The sequence below is a fragment of the Oncorhynchus tshawytscha genome, linkage group LG03, assembly GCF_018296145.1.
Source record: "Oncorhynchus tshawytscha isolate Ot180627B linkage group LG03, Otsh_v2.0, whole genome shotgun sequence".
Classification (NCBI taxonomy): Eukaryota; Metazoa; Chordata; class Actinopteri; order Salmoniformes; family Salmonidae; genus Oncorhynchus; species Oncorhynchus tshawytscha.
The window spans coordinates 61,389,002-61,409,260 of NC_056431.1; the positions used below are offsets into that span (position 1 = coordinate 61,389,002).

Sequence of the window (20,259 nt, forward strand, 5' to 3'; positions counted from 1 at the left end):
AAATAAAAAAAATTGTCCGATAGCTGTCTTATCGGCTGCTATCTGAATAGACCTAACGATTAGCGGACCGCAGATGGGCAGGTAACGTTGCGCCGGAGGAGCCAGCCGGATAACTCCCTCGGGCAGATAACGTCGGTAGTCCAGTTGTGAAGGTGATTGTAGCCCAGGAGTGACTGATGGAACTCTTCAGCTGGCTAGCCCCGGAATAATTGATGTTTGCTCCGGAATCGACGTAAGCCGATAGTCACACGGATAGCAGCTAGCTAGCTGCAAGATCCAGGTATAAATGTCCAGAGTTAGCGGTTGAAATCCGGGGACATGGAGAGAAAAATAGGTCCGGTATGTTCCGGTCCGAGCCGCGCCGTACAAAACTGCCGATAGATTTTCGAGCTAAAGGATAGCTGATGACCACAAACCATGGTTAGCTGAATACTAACGATTAGCCAGTAAAGAAGCTAACTAGCTTCTGGTTAGCTTCTGGTTAGCTTCTGGTTAGCTTCTGGTTAGCTTCTGGTTAGCTTCTATGGAGGATTACAGATTTGAGGTAAATAATACTTTCTTTTTTATTAAATATAAATTGGTGAGGCGGGTTGCAGGAGAGTGTTTTGAAGATGAGTTTGTGGAAAATAAAAAATATATATAAAAAGGTATGCGAAGAAAGTTGTATGTGTGTGTGTGTATATATATGTGTGTATATATATGTGTGTATATATATGTGTGTATATATATGTGTGTATATATATGTGTGTATATATGTGTGTATGTGTGTATATATGTGTATATATATATGTGTGTATATATGTGTATATATATATATGTGTGTATATATGTGTATATATATATATATGTGTATATATTATGTGTGTGTATGTATATATATATATGTGTGTATATATGTGTGTATATATGTGTATATATATATATATATATATATATGTGTGTATATATATATATGTGTGTATATATATATATGTGTGTGTATATATGTGTATATATATATGTGTATATATATATGTGTATATATATATACGGGACAAGACAAGACGAGGACAAAAGATGTCTTACTGCTATGCCATCTTGGAGCAAGATTTTAATTAATCTTGGTTGTACAGTCGTGTCAAATTAAACTGTGAAGGACCTCGGTGTTAATCTGGACCCCGATCTCTCTTTTGACGAACATATGACGGTCAAGGACAGCTTTTTTCCATTTACATAACATAGCAAAAATCAGAAACTTTCTGTCCAAAAATGATGCAGAAAAATTTATCTTTTGGTACTTCTAGGTTAGACTCCTGCAATGCTCTACTTTCCGGATACCCGGATAAAGCACTAAATAAACTGCAGTTAGTAATAAATATGGCTGCTAGAATCCTGACTAGAACCCAATATTTTTATTATATTACTCCAGTGTTAGCCTCCCTACACTGGCTTCCTGTTTTGGCAAGGGCTGATTTCAAGGTTTTACTGCTAACCTACAAATCATTACATGGGCTTGCTTCTACCTATCTCTCTGATTTGGTCCTGCCGTACATACCTACATGTACGCTACTGTCACAAGACGCAGGCCTCCTAATTGTCCTTAGAATTTCTAAGCAAACAGCTGGAGGCAAGGCCTTCTCCTATAGAGCTCCATTTTTATGGAATGTTCTGCCTATCCATGTGAGAGACGCAGACTCAGTCTCAACCTTTAGGTCTTTATTGAAGACTCATCTCTTCAGTAGGTCCTATGATTGAGTGTAGTCTGGTCCTTGCTGTCTCTACCTGGCCGGTAGGATTCTCTGCCTCTAACCCTATTACAAGGGCTGAGTCACTGGCTTACTGGTGCTCTTCCATGCCGTCCCTAGGATGGGTGCGTCACTTGAGTGGGTTGAGTCACTGATGTGGTCTTCCTGTCTGGGTTGGCGCCCCCCATTGGGTTGTGACGTGGCGGAGATCTTTGTGGGCTATACTCGGCCTTGTCTCAGGATGGTAAGTTGGTGGTTAAAGATATCCCTCAAGTGGTGTGGGGGCTGTGCTTTGGCAAAGTCCAGGGGTATCATCGGATGGGGCCACAGTGTCTCCTGACCCCTCCTGTCTCAGCCTCCAGTATTTATGCTGCAGTAGTTTGTGTTGGGGGGCTAGGGTCAGTCTGTTATATCTGGAGTACTTCTCCTGTCTTATCCGGTGTCCTGTGTGAATTTAAGTATGCTCTCTCTTTCTCGGAGGACCTGAGCCCTAGGACCATGCCTCAGGACTTTCTGGCATGATGACTCCTTGCTGTCCCCAGTCCACCTGGCCGTGCTGCTGCTCCAGTTTCAACTGTTCTGCCTGCGGCTATGGAACCCTGACCTGTTCACCGGACGTGCTACCTGTCCCAGACCTGCTGTTTTCAACTCTCTAGAGACAGTAGGAGCGGTAGAGATACTCTTAATGATTGGTTATGAAAAGACAACTGACATTTACTCCTGAGGTGCTGACTTGCTGCACCCTCGACAACTACTGTGATTATTATTATTTGACCATGCTGGTCATTTATGAACATTTGAACATCTTGGCCATGTTCTGTTATAATCTCCACCCGGCACAGCCCGAAGAGGACTGGCCACCCCTCCTAGCCTGGTTCCTCTCTAGTGTTCTTCCTGCGTTTTGGCCTTTCTAGAGTTTTTCCTAGCCACCGTGCTTCTTCACCTGCATTGCTTGCTGTTTGGGGTTTTAGGCTGGGTTCCTGTACAGCACTTTGAGATATCAGCTGATGTAAGAAGGGCTATATCAATACATTTGATTTGTTTTTTTTACATGAGTTTTATCCTGAACTGTCAATTATATCACTGACATTTTTTCTTTCTCTGTGTTAATGGTAACTGATCTGTACTTTTCTTTGTTATTTATAGTGTTAATAATAACTTATCTGCTCTCTCCTACAGGCAGTGGAGCCCAGGGCGAGTCAACGAGACGGAGGACGATTTCTTTGCATTTTCTCAGCAGAAGGGCAAGGCTGGAGAGAGGACAAAGATGCCCAAACCGGTGAGACTCACCTCAGGAAAAAATGATGAAAATGTAGATGTATAAACACATTGGGGAAAACCATATTTACAGGAGGTGTGAATGTTCAGGTTGTGTTGTGAATTTCACAATGTATTTTCCACCACAACACCTCAGGCTTTGTCCCAAAGTATCTTTCACACCATCCAAGAACAGCAGCCACATGTTAGGACACAGTAACCTGACTGTAGCAAACACTCACATACACCACAGGAGGTTGGTGGCACCTTAATTGGGAAGGACAGGCTCATGGTAATGGCTGGAGCGGAATTAGTGGAATGGTATCAAATACATCACACGCCTATTCGATGCCATTCCATTTGCGCCGTCCTACCCTCAGCAGCCTCCACTGACAACCACACAGTACCCCCCAACACACAAACAAAAACACAGAGTCCTGATTACCCACTTTAGACCTGTTTGGAGAAAACGCAAAGGCATCTTTTACTCTTATTTTGAACACACACACACACACACACACACATCACACACACACACGCTTATTTTGTTTGTAACAGGCTCAGAGCTTGGGGACAGACTGATTGAGAGCTCCTGAGAGTCTCCCTGTGGTTTACATAATCACTGTAAACCCTCCACTCTATAGTCCGTCAATCACTGTAAACTAGAGGTGTCAAACTCATTCCACGGAGGGCCGAGTGTCTGCAGGCTTTTTTTTTTTGGGGGGGGTTGGTTGTATGTGTTAGTGAGTACTTGTTTGTTGTGTGTGTACTTCATCTGTATATTTGTGTCGCTTGTAAGCATGTATCACCATTGTAGGATTATGGTGTGGGGCATGGTGGGACTTAATGCATTATTGATTTACTGAAACGTTTTGCACATGTCGCCCCTCTTGTTCGCCTCACTACTTTCCCTGCTCCACACCAGCATGCCTGCGCCCACCCGCCGGGGACACAGGCAGGCTTTAAATATTTCATAAGCCGGTTTTCATTAATATAATGGGAATTATCCAAGTCACTAAATCTAATTATCAAGTGTGAAGTTCACTCACCCATCCCTTTCCCTCAACCTTACCTTAGCACATAGAAAAATGTAGGCTCTACCTAATCCTCCACTCTCCACGTCTACCGTCGCTCTCCCCTGCTCTTTATTTTCTCAATACCTTTTGATGTCCTTCTAGTCCTCCCTCTCTATTTTCATCCTCTCCTAGTTTCTCCTTGTGCATATATTATGAAGACATTTTGTGATATTTTGGTTAGTTTTGGTCTTCGTTAAGGGTTTTGTTAATCTGTTCGTGCACACAAAATGTTTTGACGAAGCAAGCCGAAGTTCGATAGCTGAAGTCTACACCCCTTCGTTGGCGATTGGTCAACTGTAGGGGTGGCGAGAGTTTCTTTTTCTCGATTTCGTCCGAAAACTCAGTGTGATTCAACATGGCAAACGACAACTTCAAGCGTTTCTTAGCCAAGGAGGGACAGAAGTAAGCAAGACGGAAAGCAACATGCCATCTTCACCAGAGAATGAGGTATGTTGTATTTTCTATTGTAGTTGAGGAAAAGAGTAGCCATGTTTGCGAACTAAACCCAGCCAGCTAGCTCTAGCTTAGCAGCATACTCATGTAGAGAAAGCAAGCAAGCCAACCAATTAAACTAAAGATCTTTACAACTTTTTGATTAAACATAATTTTGTCAGAGAAAGAAAATCATAAGCTTCCCACATTGGTAACACCTACGTCAAAGTTCGGTATCAAGGTCCAGCTAGCTAAAATGTTGCAAATGTCTAGCTAGGCCAACTCGACTCTGCTCAAACATTTGCAACATTATAGTCCATTTTAGTCTTGATTAATGATATTTGATATGTTGTTCATTGGTTGTTTTGGATGGTTTGATTATGTGAACTAAAAAACCCTCTACTTTTTTTTATTTTCCAAGGCACAAACACCAGTGAATGGGGACAGCACTAGGTTTTGTTCTCTGCTCCCCAGCACTGACTGGTCATTAACCCCCAGCCCATCTCCCGCACTGAGCTGCAGTGCAGAATGGAAAACCATCTCTATGAAGGACCTGGGAAAACCTATCCTGGGCCCACCTCCAATACCTACTCACTGGCTTGCTCCTCACCAATGCCACAGAGCAGCAGCAGTAGTAGCAGGACTGTGAGAAGAAGGGAGAAAAGAGCTGCAGACTCAAACACATCACTCGTAAAGGCGTTGCGAAGACCGATCTCAAGATCTGGAGAACGTCATGCATTGAGCCACCCAGAGGTAAATCATTTCAGACTCTCCTCCTTTATTCTGATATCCTTTCCTTTCTTTTGTTGTCGTTTTTTCCTCCTCTCCTCACCATGCACACTGCTCACCACAGACACTCCTAACATGTTCCCCCTTTTCTCATCCTCCCCACAGAGCCCTGGCACCTATAGCTGATTTCTTGGATGAACTATTGACAAAACTCTGGTTGGAATTCGATCACCAGCTGCATGAATTTGTGCATGACTTCAAGATGACATGGACCGAACGACTGGGACCACAGTGAAATTAACAACTTGTTCTTGTTGTTCAGACATCTCAGGAGTCAGATTCTAGACAATTTTATTCCATAGACACTTGTCTTGTTGTTTGCACTTGTTGTTTGCGTGTCTGTTTTTCACAGACACATTTGTACTACTCTTCAAATAATTCCATTTGTCTGACACTTTAATGATATTTCATTGATGTGTTGTTTACATGTCTGTTCTTAGCAGACACTGTTGTATTGTGGTTTACTTTCAGAGCCCAGATGCAAGAATAAGGTTTATTTTTTGGTGTGCTGAAAAAGCTCTGTTTCTTCATCTCGATACAAGGTGTTTCAGTGCATTCTATTTGATAATCAAGTACTGACAATGTTGAGAAGAGCTGTGTGCTGCAGACCTTACAGGCTATCTTTTGTGTGGTGTAGTTCAATCTAAATTAACGCACACAGACATCATAAAAATGTGGTTTCAATTCATTAACAAGATTAAAACTACATTTTAGGACGAAATACTTTGGTTCACAGTGCACACAAAGAATGCGTGCCTCCATCAAGGGGTGTGTGTGTGAGCAGTCCAAACAGTCCTATTCTGCATGATAGGCTGGTCATGGGTTGAGTTGTCCTCTCCTAACCATGTCTTTTTGCACACATGCGGGGGGGGGTGAAGAGATCCCTGAGCTTGTTTCGCTTGCAAGCTGTGTCGCCCTGGCACGGGAGAGTCTGCCTGGCTCTTGGAGATTGTTGTCCCCAGGCCACAACCCACTTCCACTCTCCAGGTTGGTAGTTGCCAGAAGGGAGGGGAGTGTCCCCAAAAGCGGGAGACACTTATCTTGCTTTTCGGTTCATGAGCTTCATCTGTGGAGGACAGGTAGTTGTGGAAGGCCAGACAAGCCTTCAGAATGTCTTTAGCCTTTTCAGGGGTACACTCGATAAGCCGAACAAGAGTCCTCATCCTTGCAGCCATGATGCCGAATGCATTCTCTATGACAACAAGAGTGGCGGTAGTTGTAGGTACGCCCAGGTTCATTGAGATGGACACCTGTGAATGAGAGATAATAAGAATATATGTTAGATATAAAATATAGCCTATTTGGTAAAAACATTAATAATGCAATTTTCCGGAACCATATTCCAAAAGCCTTAATAAAATGGCATTTCTCATACAGATGTGCATACATCTATACAGTAACAAGGGAAATTAGAAACTGAAAAATTGATTCCAACATTCTATTATCAACATATCTGGATAAGGGCGACTCAGTTTCTCATGTAGGGAGAAAGCTGCATCTCCCAGAAAAACATGGACTTGGTTGTGGTGCCTAGTAGGACAGCTGGTGGTGGTAAATCAAGAGTCTTCTGCAGCAGTTTGGACCCAAAATAACTATGTTGAAACACTCAACCCTTGCTCTCTTGGCCGTATGTCCTTACATCCGTTTCTGTATCTTTCCTATTATATGTCTTGCTAGGTAAAAAAAAATCTAGTAGATCCCGGGCAAGAGGAGAGGGTGAGGTAATGGAGGTAAAGGGGATGGGTGAGGGTGAAGAGGGGTTAGGCAGAGGGTGAAGTGGGATGAGGTAGAGGAGGAGGATGGGTGAGGTAGAGGTCAATGGTTAAGAGTGGTGAGATAGATGAGGATGGGTGAAGAGAGGTGCGGTAGAGGAGGAGGCAGTGAAGAGGGGTAAAGCCGGGTCCTCTGTGCCTTAGCCCCTGGTAACCGGCTTAGCAACAAACAGCTGTGCATTTAATTAGGCCTGTCTGGTACCACAAACACACACACGCACACACACAGTTTACCATATGGAAAATCCGTACTCATCAAGGTTTTATTTTTTGGGTGGGGGTGGGTTATATCAGATTGAATATTGCAGATTGATGGAAGCCACAATGTAATTATCTGCATAATTTCCAATCCCCCTTATATATATATTTTGTAAATATACAGTACCAGTCAGAATTTTGGACACATCTACTCATTCAAGGGTTTTTATTTTTTTACTATTTTCTACATTGTATAATATTAGTGAAGATATCAAAACTATAAATAACACATGGAATAATGTTGTAACCAAAAAAAGTGTTAAAGAAACTAAAATATATTTTATATTTGAGTTTCTTCTAAGTAGCCACCCTTTGCCTTGATGACAGCTGTGCACACTTGTCATTCTCTCAACCAGTTTCATGAGGTAGTCACCTGGAATGCATTTCAATTAACAGGTGTGCTTTGTTAATTTGTGGAATGTCTTTCTTTCCTATTGAGCAATTCAGTTGTGTTGTGACGAGGTAGGGGATAGACATATTTGGTAAAAGACCAAGTCCATATTATGTCAAGAACAGCTCAAATAAGCAGAGAAACGACAGTCCATCATTACTTTATGACATAAAGGTCAGTCAATGCAGAAAATTTCAAAAACTTTGAAAGCTTCTTCAAGTGCAGTTGCAAAACCATCAAGCGCTATGATGAAACTGGCTCTCATGAGGACCGCCACAGGAAAGGAAGACCCATAGTTACCTCTGCTGCAGAGGATAAGTTATTTTTGGTTCCAACCCCGTGTCTTTGTGAGATGCAGAGTAGGTGAACGGAAGATCTCTGCATGTATGGTTCCCACTGTGAAGCATGGAGGAGTAGGTGTGGGGGTGCTTTGCTGGTGACACTGTCTGTGATTTATTTAGAATTCAAGGCACAGTTAACCAGCATGGCTACCACAGCATATTGCAGCGATACGCTATCCCATCTGGGTTGCACTTAGTCCCACTATCATTTGTTTTTCAACAGGACAATGACCCAAAACACACCTCCAGGCTGTGTAAGGGCTATTTGACCAAGAAGGAGAGTGATGGTGCTGCATCAGATGATCTCGCCTTCACAATCACCCGACCTCAACCCAAGTTGGACTGCAGAGTGAAGGAAAAGCAGCCAACAAGTGCTCAGCATATGTGGGAACTCCTTCAAGAGTTTTGGAAAAGCATTCCAGGTGAATCTGGTTGAGAGAAAGCACATTAGGCAGTCATCAAGGCAAAGGGTGTTTTTGGGTTACTACATGATTTCATAGTTTTGATATCTTCACTATTATTCCACAATTTTCTTATATATTTTCTCTTAACCCTACCACCCCTCCCCTAATTGGAGTCAACTAATGGACAACAAGACTTATGCTTCTAGTTCTGTCTTATACGTATGTATTGTATACATGTTCACAGACAGAGTATAGTTTACAATAGTTATCTTTTGTTTGTTTTTCAGAACTTTCATAAAAGTTCTGAACCTTTCTATTCTCATAGATTCTACATATTGTAAATTAAAGAAACATTTTTGTTATGAGTATAATTGTTATTGATCGATTGACTATGACTTTTTAAATCACCTAGCAGTGCCATTTGCAGAGTTAGCCCCAGGTAAATGTTGCAATTATTCAGCCATTCTTGAACCTGCGACCAAAAACAAGCTACATATGGACAGTAGTAAAAAAAAAAAAGATCTAATGATTCTGTCTCTTCGCAGCAAAATCTGCAGAGCTGGGATGGTTCTATACCCCATATACATGTATATAACATTCTATTGATCGCAATAATGTTGTATAATCAGTTAAACTGAAAGGTTTTGAATCCAGCGTTGTCTTGTGTATCAGTTCACAAACCATGTACCGATTCAATGGCACATCTCTTCACAACTATTTTGCTATCTACAAGTCACAGCTGTCTATCTTTTAACCAATTTTACCAATACTTATCAAGTGTTGCTTGGGTTGGGGATATGTAACGGGCTACCTTTGCTTTGGGGATCACTGGACAAAAAGAAATAGCCACTCAAGCATAAAGATGGTGTTATCGTTTTTTTTTGCCTGGTTTTCTAAGCCATTTCCAATTTACTTCCGGAATTCGCTGCAAAGAAACTGAATTGACCGCTAACTAGCAGACGTTGCTACTGTATGTATAGCCGAGTTGCAGTCAGAGAATGGAGGGTTTTGTCAGTTGGTGATCAGCTCCTATCAGTTCTGAGACATCATGCTCTGTTTGCTGTTCTATTCTACAGTATATGTCAGTTTCTCTCCCTCCCTCCCGCTCAGTTTCTCTCCCTCTCCCGCTCAGTTTCTCTCCCTCAGTTTCTCTCCCGCTCAGTTTCTCTCGCTCAGTTTCTCTCCCGCTCAGTTTCTCTCTCTCTCTCTCTCTCCCCAGCTCAGTTTCTATCCTGCTCAGTTTCTCTCCCGCTCAGTTTCTCTCCCTCTCTCTCCCCAGCTCAGTTTCTATCCTGCTCAGTTTCTCTCTCCCTCTCTCTCCCGCTCAGTTTCTCTCCCTCTCTCTCCCGCTCAGTTTCTCTCCCCGCTCAGTTTTCTCTCCGCTCGCTCAGTTTCTCTCCCTCTCTCTCCCGCTCAGTTTCTCTCCCGCTCGCTCAGTTTCTCTCTCCCTCTCTCTCCCGCTCAGTTTCTCTCCCGCTCGCTCAGTTTCTCTCCCTCTCTCTCCCGCTCAGTTTCTCTCCCTCTCTCTCCCGCTCAGTTTCTCTCCCTCTCTCTCCCGCTCAGTTTCTCTGGAACACGCATACGCACACACAAACATATTATAATTATTTCCTTATAGAAATAAGCTATTGATGGGTACTGCTATGACACAAAGGAATTGATCTTTACAACGCACCAGAATTACCTCCAATACCAGGATCTAGGCCACATAATCATTTCTTGAAGTGTTAAACGTGGTCTGCAAGACTTCTGTAGCTAGTCCTGTAGCAATTGAAGTGTATAATTATATATATTTGTATAAACTTTTGCATAAAGACCATTTAGATCGAACATAATCAATCTATGTTAGATTTGTGGAATATATATCGTGCAACCTTTCCGTTTTAAAGTGGTCCATCATGCGTTAATGATGCAGTGTTACTAAGGTCCCATCTCCCAGCCTAAGAGGTTAATCCTACAGTCATTGTTTTCTGTGCCCCAGTCAGTGTTTATATCCCTGTTTAGTGGTGTTGGGCAGCTTTTTACAATTACATTAAAGCAAGCCCGCAAGGTGTCTGCCACGTTGTCAGCCACCTGTTACGCACGTGCACATATGCATATGTGCAGACACGCTTACACGTGTGTGTGCGCACACACACAGTCTTGTATAAATAACCTTAAGTCCCATTCAAAATAATATTTTCCCTAGCCCTGAACCTAAAACTAACCCTAGCTCCTTACCCTAACCTTTAACTTAAACCCTAACCTTAACCCTAAACCTACAGTAGACCTAGCTCCTAAACCTAAAACTAACCATAAGCCTAACTGTAACCCTTAACCCCCTAGAATAGCATTTGACCTTGTGGGGACTAGCAAAAGTTGCTTGTTTATTATTCTTGTGGTGACTTCATACACATGGTTTGTAAAGATCTGTGTGGAAGAACTTGACTGACCTACACAGAGCCCTGACCTCAACCCCATTGAACACCTTTGGGATTAATTGGAAAGCCGACTGCGAGCCAGGCTTAATCGCCTAACTTTAGTGCGTGACCTCACTAATGCTCTTCTGGCTGAATGGAAGCAAGTCCCGTCAGCAATGTATAGGGGTGGAAAACCTTCTTAGAAGATTAGAGGCTGTTATAGCAGCGAAGGGGGGAACAACTCCATATTAATGCCCATGATTTTGGAATGAGATGTAATATGAGCAGGTACAGTGGGGCAAAAAAGTATTTAGTCAGCCACCAATTGTGCAAGTTCTCCCACTTAAAAAGATGAGGCCTGTAATTTTCATCATAGGTACAACTTCAACTATGACAGACAAAATGAGAAAAAAAAAATCCAGAAAATCACATTGTAGGATTTTTTAATGAATTTATTTGCAAATTATGGTGGAAAATAAGTATTTGGTCAATAACAAAAGTTTGTCAATACTTTGTCATTGATGAATCTGCAATAGGTAAGCAGCTTGGTTTGAAGAAATCAACTGTGGGAGCAATTATTAGGAAATGGAAGACATACAAGACCACTGATAATCTCCCTCGATCTGGGGCTCTACGCAAGATCTCAATCCGTGGGGTCAAAATGATCACAAGAACGGTGAGCAAAAATCCCAGAACCACACAGGGGACCTAGTGAATGACCTGCAGAGAGCTGGGACCAAAGTAACAAAGCCTACCATCAGTAACACACTATGCCGCCAGGAACTCAAATCCTGCAGTGCCAGACCTGTCCCCCTGCTTAAGCCAGTACATGTCCAGGCCCGTCTGAAGTTTGCTAGAGAGCATTTGGATGATCCAGAAGAAGATTGGGAGAATGTCATATGGTCAGATGAAAACAAAATATAACTTTTTGGTAAAAACTCAACTCGTCATGTTTGGAGGACAAAGAATGCTGGGTTGCATCCAAAGAACACCATACCTACTGTGAAGCATGGGGGGGGGGGAAACATCATGCTTTGGGGCTGTTTTTCTGCAAAGGGACCAGGACGACTGATCCGTGTAAAGGAAAGAATGAATGGGGGCATGTATTGTGAGATTTTAAGTGAAAACCTCCTTCCATCAGCAAGGGCATTGAAGATGAAGTGGCTGGGTCTTTCAGCATGACAATGATCCCAAACGCAGTTGCAAATGAGAACTTGTTCTCACATACCCTACCTGGTTAAATAAAAGGTGAAAAAATAAATATTTATTTAATTTAATATTTTTTTATTTTAAATAAACCGCCCGGGCAACGAAGGAGTGGCTTCGTAAGAAGCATTTCAAGGTCCTGGAGTGGCCTAGCCAGTCTCCAGATCTCAACCCCATAGAAAATCTTTGGAGGGAGTTGAAAGTCCGTGTTGCCCAGCAACAGCCCCAAAACATCACTGCTCTAGGAGATCTGCATGGAGGAATGGGCCAAAATACCAGCAACAGTGTGTGAAAACCTTGTGAAGACTTACAGAAAACGTTTGACCTCTGTTATATACCCTTTGTTGGCAATGACAAAGTATTGAGAAACTTTTGTTATTGACCAAATACTTATTTTCCACCATCATTTGCAAATAAATTCATTAAAAAATCCTACAATGTGATTTTCTGGATTTTTTTTTCTCATTTTGTCTGTCATAGTTGAAGTGTACCTATAATGAAAATTACAGGCCTCATCTTTTTAAGTGGGAGAACTTGCACAATTGGTGGCTGACTAAATTCTTTTTTGCCCCACTGTATCTACTAGAGGTGGACCAATTAGGATTTTTCAACGCCAACACCGATTATTGGAGCACAAAAAAAAGCCGATACCGATTTAAAAAAATAAATAATAATAATTAAACAAAATTAAATTAAATAAAACGTTTTTTCATTTGTAATAATAACACTTGCAACAATACTGAATTAACACTTAATGTAACTTAATATAATACATCAATAAAAATCAATTTAGCCTCAAATAAATAATGAAACATGTTCAATTTGGTTTAAATAATGCAAAAACAAAGTGTTGAAGTAAAAGTGCAGTATGTGCCATGTAAAAAAGCTATATGTGCCATGTAAAAAAGCTAACGTTTGAGTTCCTTGCTCAGCACATGAGACAGTTGGTAAGAGGTTTTAGGTTGTAGTTAATATAGTATTTATAGGACTATTTCTCTCTATACCATTTGTATTTCATATACCTTTGACTATTGGATGTTCTTATAGTCACTATAGTATTGCCAGTGTAACAGTATAGCTTCCGTCCCTCTCCTCGCCCCTACCTAGTCTCAAAACAGGGTCACATCGACAACAGCCACACTCGAAGCAGTGTTACCCATCTCTCCACAAAAGCCGCGGCCTTTGCAGAGCAAGGGGAATAACTACTCCAAGTCTCAGAGCGAGTGACGTTTGAAACGCTATTAGTGCATACCCAGCTAACTAGCTAGCCATTTCACATCTGTTACACCAGCCATTAGGTTGATAGGCTTGAAGTCATAACGAGCGCTGTGCTCCTCGTGGAGTGCAATGAGAGGCAGGTGGTTAGAGCGTTGGACTAGTTAACGGTAAGGTTGTAAGATTGGATCCCCCGAGCGGACAAATTGAAAATCGGTCGTTCTGCCCCTGAACAAGGCAGTTAACCCACCGTTCCTAGGCCGTCATTGAAAATAAGAATGTGTTCTTAGCTGACTTTTTTTTAAATCGGCAAAATCGGCGCCCAAAAATACCAATTTCAATTGTTATGAAAACTTGAAATCGGCCATAATTAATCGGTCGACCTCTAGTATCTATATACTTTTGGTCATGTAGTGTGTGTGTGTATATACAGTACCAGGAAAAATAAACAATTTAATTCATTTCAGAGTAAGGTTGTTACGAAACAAAATTTGGAAAATGTTAAGGGTTGTGAATACTTTCCCAATGCACTGTATATATATCAGTGCCTTCAGAAAGTATTCACACCCCTTGACTTTTTCCACATTTTGTTGTGTTAAGGCCTGCATTTAAAATTGATTTAATTTAGATTTCTTTTGTCACTAGCCTACCCACAACATCCCATAATGTCAAAGTGGAATTCAGGCTGTAACACAACATAATGTGGAATAAGTCCAGAGGTATGAATACTTTCTGAAGACACTTATATACGAACCAAACCCTTCATACAGCCCCATCCTAACCCTCCGTAACCCTAATTTACACAACACATAAAGACACAGTACTTACTGTATATATAGACACCAAAGCCGTAACCCAGCCGTAGCCCTGTCCTGACCTGCTAATTCACTGACTACCAACATGTCAACATCCTCCTCTAATAATACCTGACCTACTGCTTTCTATGTGCATGCTCTTCTAGCATTGCACCTCTCTCCTCATGCACACTCCTGATAGGTCCCCTCTCCTCATGCACACTCCTGATAGATCCGCTCTCTTCTTGCACGCTCCTGATAGATCCGCTCTCCTTGTGCACGCTCCTGATAGATCCGCTCTCCTTGTGCACACTCCTTTAGCCTGACTTCCTTAGCATATTCTCTTGCTCCTCTTTCCTAGTGCACAATCAAAAGGCACATCCTCTGCTTGTGCACACTGCTCCAAGTGTGTGCATGCCCTTCAAGCTTCTGTCTCTGGCATGCACACCCCTCTTACTGCTAGTGCATTGTGCCCAGCTGCATCTCTGCTGCTGCTGGCCGGTGATGTACTGTATATAGCAAGGCCAGTGCTGTCAGTCTGTCTGCTGAGTTGGCTAACTATGCACTGGGATATTTACTCCCTCTGTCACACGTCTTATTGCAGATCTCCGCTCGGCTCTGACTTGCTCTCTCTCTCAATTCAATTTCTAATTTCAATTTAATGGCCTTATTGGGAAACATATGTTTACAAAGTGAAATAAACAATAAAAATGTACAGTAAACATTACACTCACAAAAGTTAAAAAAGAATAAAGACTTCAAATGTCATCTGTCTATATACAGTGTTGTAATGATGTGCAAATAGTTAAAGTACAAAAGGGAAAATAATTAAACATAAATATAGGTTGTATTTACAATGGTGTTTTTTCTTCACTAGTTGCCCTTTTCTTGTGGCAACTGGTCACTAATATTGCTGCTGTGATTGCACACTGGTATTTCACCCAATAGATATGGGAGTTTATCAAAATTGGATTTGTTTTTGAATTCTTTGTGGGTCTGTGTAATCTGAGGGAAATATGTATCTCTAATATGGTCATACATTTGGCAGGAGGTTAGGAAGTGCAGCTCAGTTTCCACCTCATTTTGTGGGCAATGTGCACATAGCCGGTCTTCTCTTGAAACTCAGGTCTGCCTACTGCGGACTTTCTCAATAGCAAGGCTATGCTCACTGAGTCTGTTCTCTCTCTCCTCTCTCTTCTCTCTCCATGTGCCAGTCTCTTTCCTCTACCAGCCTCTACTCTTCCTTCCTCCCTTAGGTTATATCCGGTTGATACTGTACCACTGGCTCTGGCTGAGCCTGACTTGCTGCAGTCACAGACACACACTGAAGCAATGGAAGTTATTACACACTGACTGGGAAATAGATGGCCACATATTGGCACTGAAGCTACAAATGACCCATATAGTTATGATGGTCTAAATTAATATTGATGTTTGGTTATGAGACTTGTTATTTATTTGTTTATTAGGATCCCCATTAGCTTTTGCAGAAGCAGCAGCTACACTTCCTGGGGTCCACAATTAAACACAGAACATGACAAGTAACAAAACACTGATACATTGATAGACCAGGACAGTCACAGAAATGTAAAATACAATGATTTACAAACAATGTGTGTTTGTGTTTGTCCCTTCACAGTCCGCGCAATTCCATGAGTTGTTTTTTAATAATTAAAAAAAAAGGTAATTATGCTGTTTGCTTGAGAAATTGGAGATGGAACGGAGTTCCATGCGATCATTGCTCTGTATAAAATTGTCAGAGACCCCTGGTGGCATGTTAGGTGGTGTATGTATGGATGACTGAGTTGAATTTTTTTGATTATGCAGACAATCTGGAATTTTTGTCACATTAATATTTCTCATAAATACTAGAAGAGAAGCAGTTAATATCTTGTCAACCCTCAACCAGGAAAGACTGGCATGCATGTTGTGGATGTTAGTTCTGCATGTGTAGTTAAAGGCATGCTGCTCTGTTTTGAGCCAGCTGCAGCTTTTCTAGGTCTTTCTTTGCTGCCCTTGGCCATATTACCAGATAGTAATCAAGATGGGACAAGACCAGCGCCTGAACAACTAGTACAGAACCTCTTTTTATAACAGACATACCCCTCCCCATCTTCACAACGACTTTGTAAATATGACTTGCCAATGATAATTGACCATCCAATGTTATACCTAGGAGTTCAGCTTCCTCAATTTGCTCAATGGTCACAACCTTTAGCTGGTGTTTAAATCTTAGAGAATGTTTTGAACCAAATACAATGCGTTTCGTTTTAATGTATTTAAGTCAATTTTATTAATAAGCCACCATTATGATACTGACTAACTCCTCATATAGATTTTCAGTGAGCTCACTGGCTTTGGGTGCTGACATGTGTGGAATCACCCACATACATAGTCATTCTAGCTTTGTTTAAGACCAGTAGCAAATCATAAAAAATAAAGAAGAATAATGGCCCAAGGCAACTGCCCTGAGGGACACTGCACTGTACATATCTGATGTTAGAGAAGCTTCCATTGAACAACACTCTCTGGGTTATATAGGATAAATAACTCTCCAACCATGTGATAGCAGTTGATGTAAAGCCATAGCAAGTATGTTTTATTTATGTCAATAACATCAAAGGCTGCCCTGAAATCTAACAATACAGCTCCAACTATCAACTTATAACCAATCATCAGTCGTCTGAGTCAGTGCAGTGCAAGTTGAGTGCTCTTTTCTAGATGCATGCTGAAAGTCTGTAGTTACCTTGTTCTCTGAAAAATATAATTGTATTTCGTCAAACACTATAATCCATCAGTTTACTAAAAACGAGCAGCAAACTGATTGGGCGGCTGTTAGAGCCAGCAAAGTGCTTTACTATTTTTTATTTTCCATCAAGTTGTCTATACCTGGTGGCTTATCATTAATGGATAACAATAGTTTTTACAACTCTCCCACACTAATTTGACCAAACTCAAAAAGGCAATCCTTCTCTTTCGTTATTAGATGTTTTATACCAAAATATGATGCTTCACTGTTCAATGTAATTGTCACGCCCTGGTCTTAGTATTTTGTGTTTTCTTTATTATTTTGGTCAGGCCAGGGTGTCACATGGGTTTATTATTGTGGTGTGTTTAGTCTTGTTTTTTTGTAGGTATTGGGATTGTGGTATAGTGGGGTTTTCTAGAAAAGTCTATGGTTGCCTGAAGTGGTTCACAATCAGTGGCAGGTGTTTATCGTTGTCTCTGATTGGGAACCATATTTAGGCAGCCATATTCTTTGAGTGTTTCGTGGGTGATTGTTCCTGTCTCTGTGTTTGTTTTGCACCAGTATAGGCTGTTAGGATTTCGTGTTACGTTTTTGTATTCTGTTCGTGTTTTATTCGTTTATTAAACATGAATCTAAATTACCATGCTGCATTTTGGTCCGCCTCTCCTTCTCCGCAAGAAAACCGTAACAGTAATTTAATTTCACTAGTGAAATAGCAATTGAAATTAATGGCAATATCAAAAGGTTTTGTTTTATATGACCCATCAACTTCATTGAACGATGTAGATGTATTGGGTTTTCTGACCATGATGCTCATTCAAGGTACTCAAGTCTTTTTCTATTTTGTTTTATGTCATTTATATCTGTTTGGTAATATAATGTATAATTTTCTTAAGTTTAATCAACACATTTCTCAATTCACAGTCAAACAATCATCTGAGAAAAAAAAGAAAAAAATCATCTGAGCATGCCACGTCTTTTGCATTATTTCTTTGAACCATACCCTCTTTCAATTCATCATTAATCCAGGGGGCTCCAATGGTTCTCAGTTGCATGCTTGTGAATCATTTGTATGAATAATTGTACAAATGCTTCCGGTGTTGCATCTGGATTCACTTCCTCATGCACATCAGACCAACATACATTCTTTAACAAAAGAATCCTAAGAAAACATTTTGTATGATTTCTTATGAATTTCTTTAGGCCCAACCTTTGGCGCTTTGACTTTCCTTGTTATTGCCAAAACTTTATGGTCACTACAGCCAATGAAAACGAATATTGCTTTGGAGCAAAGTTATTCAGCATTATTGAAGATATGATCAAAGTTTGTCACAGATCCAACACTATTGGTATGTATTCAAGATGGTTGAGTGATAATCGGGGTTAGATTACAGGCATTAGGCACAGTTAGAAGTTTCCTCTTGAGACATCAGCTACAGTTGAAGTCGGAAGTTTATATACACTTAGGTCATTAAAACTAATTTTTCAACCACTCCACAAATTTCTTGTTAAACTATAGTTTTGGCAAGTCAGTTAGGACATCTACTTTGTGCAAGACACAAGTACTTTTTCCAACTATTGTTTACAGACATTATTTAACTTATAAATTCACTGTATCACAATTCCAGTGGGTCAGAAGTTTACATACACTAGGTTGACTGTGCCTTTAAACAGCTCGGAAAATTCCAGAACATGTCATGGCTTTAGAAGCGTCTGATTGCTAATTGACATCATTTGAGTCAATTGGAGGTGTACCCGTGTATATATTTCAAGGCCTACCTTCAAATTCAGTGCCACTTTGCTTGACATCATGGGAAAATCAAAATAAATCAGCCAAGACCTCAGAAAAATGATTGTAGACCTCCACAAGTCTGGTTCATCCTTGGGAGCAATTTCCAAATGCATGAAGGTACAACGTTCATCTGTACAAACAATACTACGCAAGTATAAACACTATGGGACCACGCAGCCGTCATACCGCTCAGGAAGGAGACGCGTTCTGTCTCCTAGAGATGAACGTACTTTGGTGCGAAAAGTGCAAATCAATCCCATAACAACAGCAAAGGACTTTGTGAAGATGCTGGGTGAAACAGGTACAAAAGTATCTATATCCACAGTAAAATGAGTCCTATATCGACATAACCTGAAAGGCCGCTCAGCAAGGAAGAAACCACTGCTCCAAAACCGCCATAATAAAGCCAGACTACGGTTTGCAACTGCACATGGGGACAAAGATCGTACTTTTTGGAGAAATGTCCTCTGGTCTGATGACATAATGACCATCGTTATGTTTGGAGGAAAAAGGGGGTGGCTTGCATGCCGAAGTACACCATCCCAACCGTGAAGCACAGGGGTGGCATCATCATGTCGTGAGGGTGCTTTGCTTCAGGAGGGACTGGTGCACTTCACAAAATAGATGGCATAATTGAGAAAGGAAAATTTAGTGGATATATTGATGCAACATCTCAAGACATCAGTCAGGAAGTTAAAGCTTGGTCGCAAATGGGTCTTCCAAATGGACAATGACCCCAAGCATACTTCCAAAGTCGTGGCAAAACGGCTTAAGGACAACAAAGTCAAGGTATTGGAATGGCCATCACAAAGCCCTGACCTCAATCCTATAGAAAATCTGTGGACAGAACTGAAAAAGTGTGTGCGAGCAAGGAGGCCTACAAACCTGATTCAGTTACACCAACTCTGTCAGGAGGAATGTGCCAAAATTCACCCAACTTATTGTGGGAAGCTTGTGGAAGGCTACCCAAAATGTTTAACCCAAGTTAAATAATTTAAAGGCAATGCTACCAAATACTAATTGAGTGTATGTAAACTTCTGATCCACTGGAAATGTGATGATAGAAATAAATGCTGAAATAAATAATTCTCTCTACTATTATTCGGACATTTCGCATTCTTAAAATGAAGTGGTGATCCTAACTGACCTAAGACGGGGAATTTTTTTACTTGGATTAAATGTCAGGAATTGTGAAGAACTGAGTTCAAATGTACTTGGCTATGGTGTATGTAAACGTCCAACTTCAACTCTAGTTTCTAACCAGTCAATGTTCAGGTCACCCAGAAAATAGACCTCTCTGTTGACTTCACACACATTATCAAGCTTTGCACACATAGTAGAGGTTGACCGATTTAATCGGAATGGGCGATTTAATTAGGGCCGATTTCAAGTTTTCATAACAATCGATGATTGGCATTTTTGGACACCGATTATGGCCGATTACACTCCACGAGGAGACTGCGTGGCAGGCTGACTGCCTGTTATGCGAGTGCAGCAAGGAGCCAAGGTAAGGTGCTAGCTAGCATGAAACTTATTTTATAAAAAACAATGAATCTTAACATAACTAGTGATTAACTACACATGGTTGATATTACTAGTTTATCTAGCTTGTCCTGCGTTGCATATAATCAATGCGGTGCCTGTTAATTTGTCATTGAAT

The 20,259-nt window shown here is 41.1% G+C and overlaps 1 protein-coding gene and 1 long non-coding RNA gene across 5 annotated transcripts in view; both read left to right on the forward strand.

The window, feature by feature from the left end:
* Positions 1-20,259, forward strand: part of LOC112233735 (radixin) — a 64,200-nt gene that overhangs the window by 17,672 nt on the left and 26,269 nt on the right. For 2 of the 4 annotated variants that reach the window (XM_024401547.2, XM_024401548.2), the window contains exon 2: positions 2,904-3,003. In XM_024401547.2, coding sequence (XP_024257315.1) covers positions 2,992-3,003 — 12 coding nt within the window. In that variant the 5' untranslated portion in view covers positions 2,904-2,991. Of the gene's footprint in view, positions 1-2,375; positions 2,395-2,700; positions 2,734-2,903; positions 3,004-20,259 lie in introns of those variants that run through there. The other 2 variants (XM_024401549.2, XM_024401546.1) reach the window with 2 other exon arrangements.
* Positions 4,319-6,181, forward strand: LOC112233802. Its single transcript, XR_002950798.2, has 3 exons — positions 4,319-4,504; positions 4,911-5,242; positions 5,384-6,181. It is a non-coding gene; the product is annotated as an uncharacterized LOC112233802 (long non-coding RNA).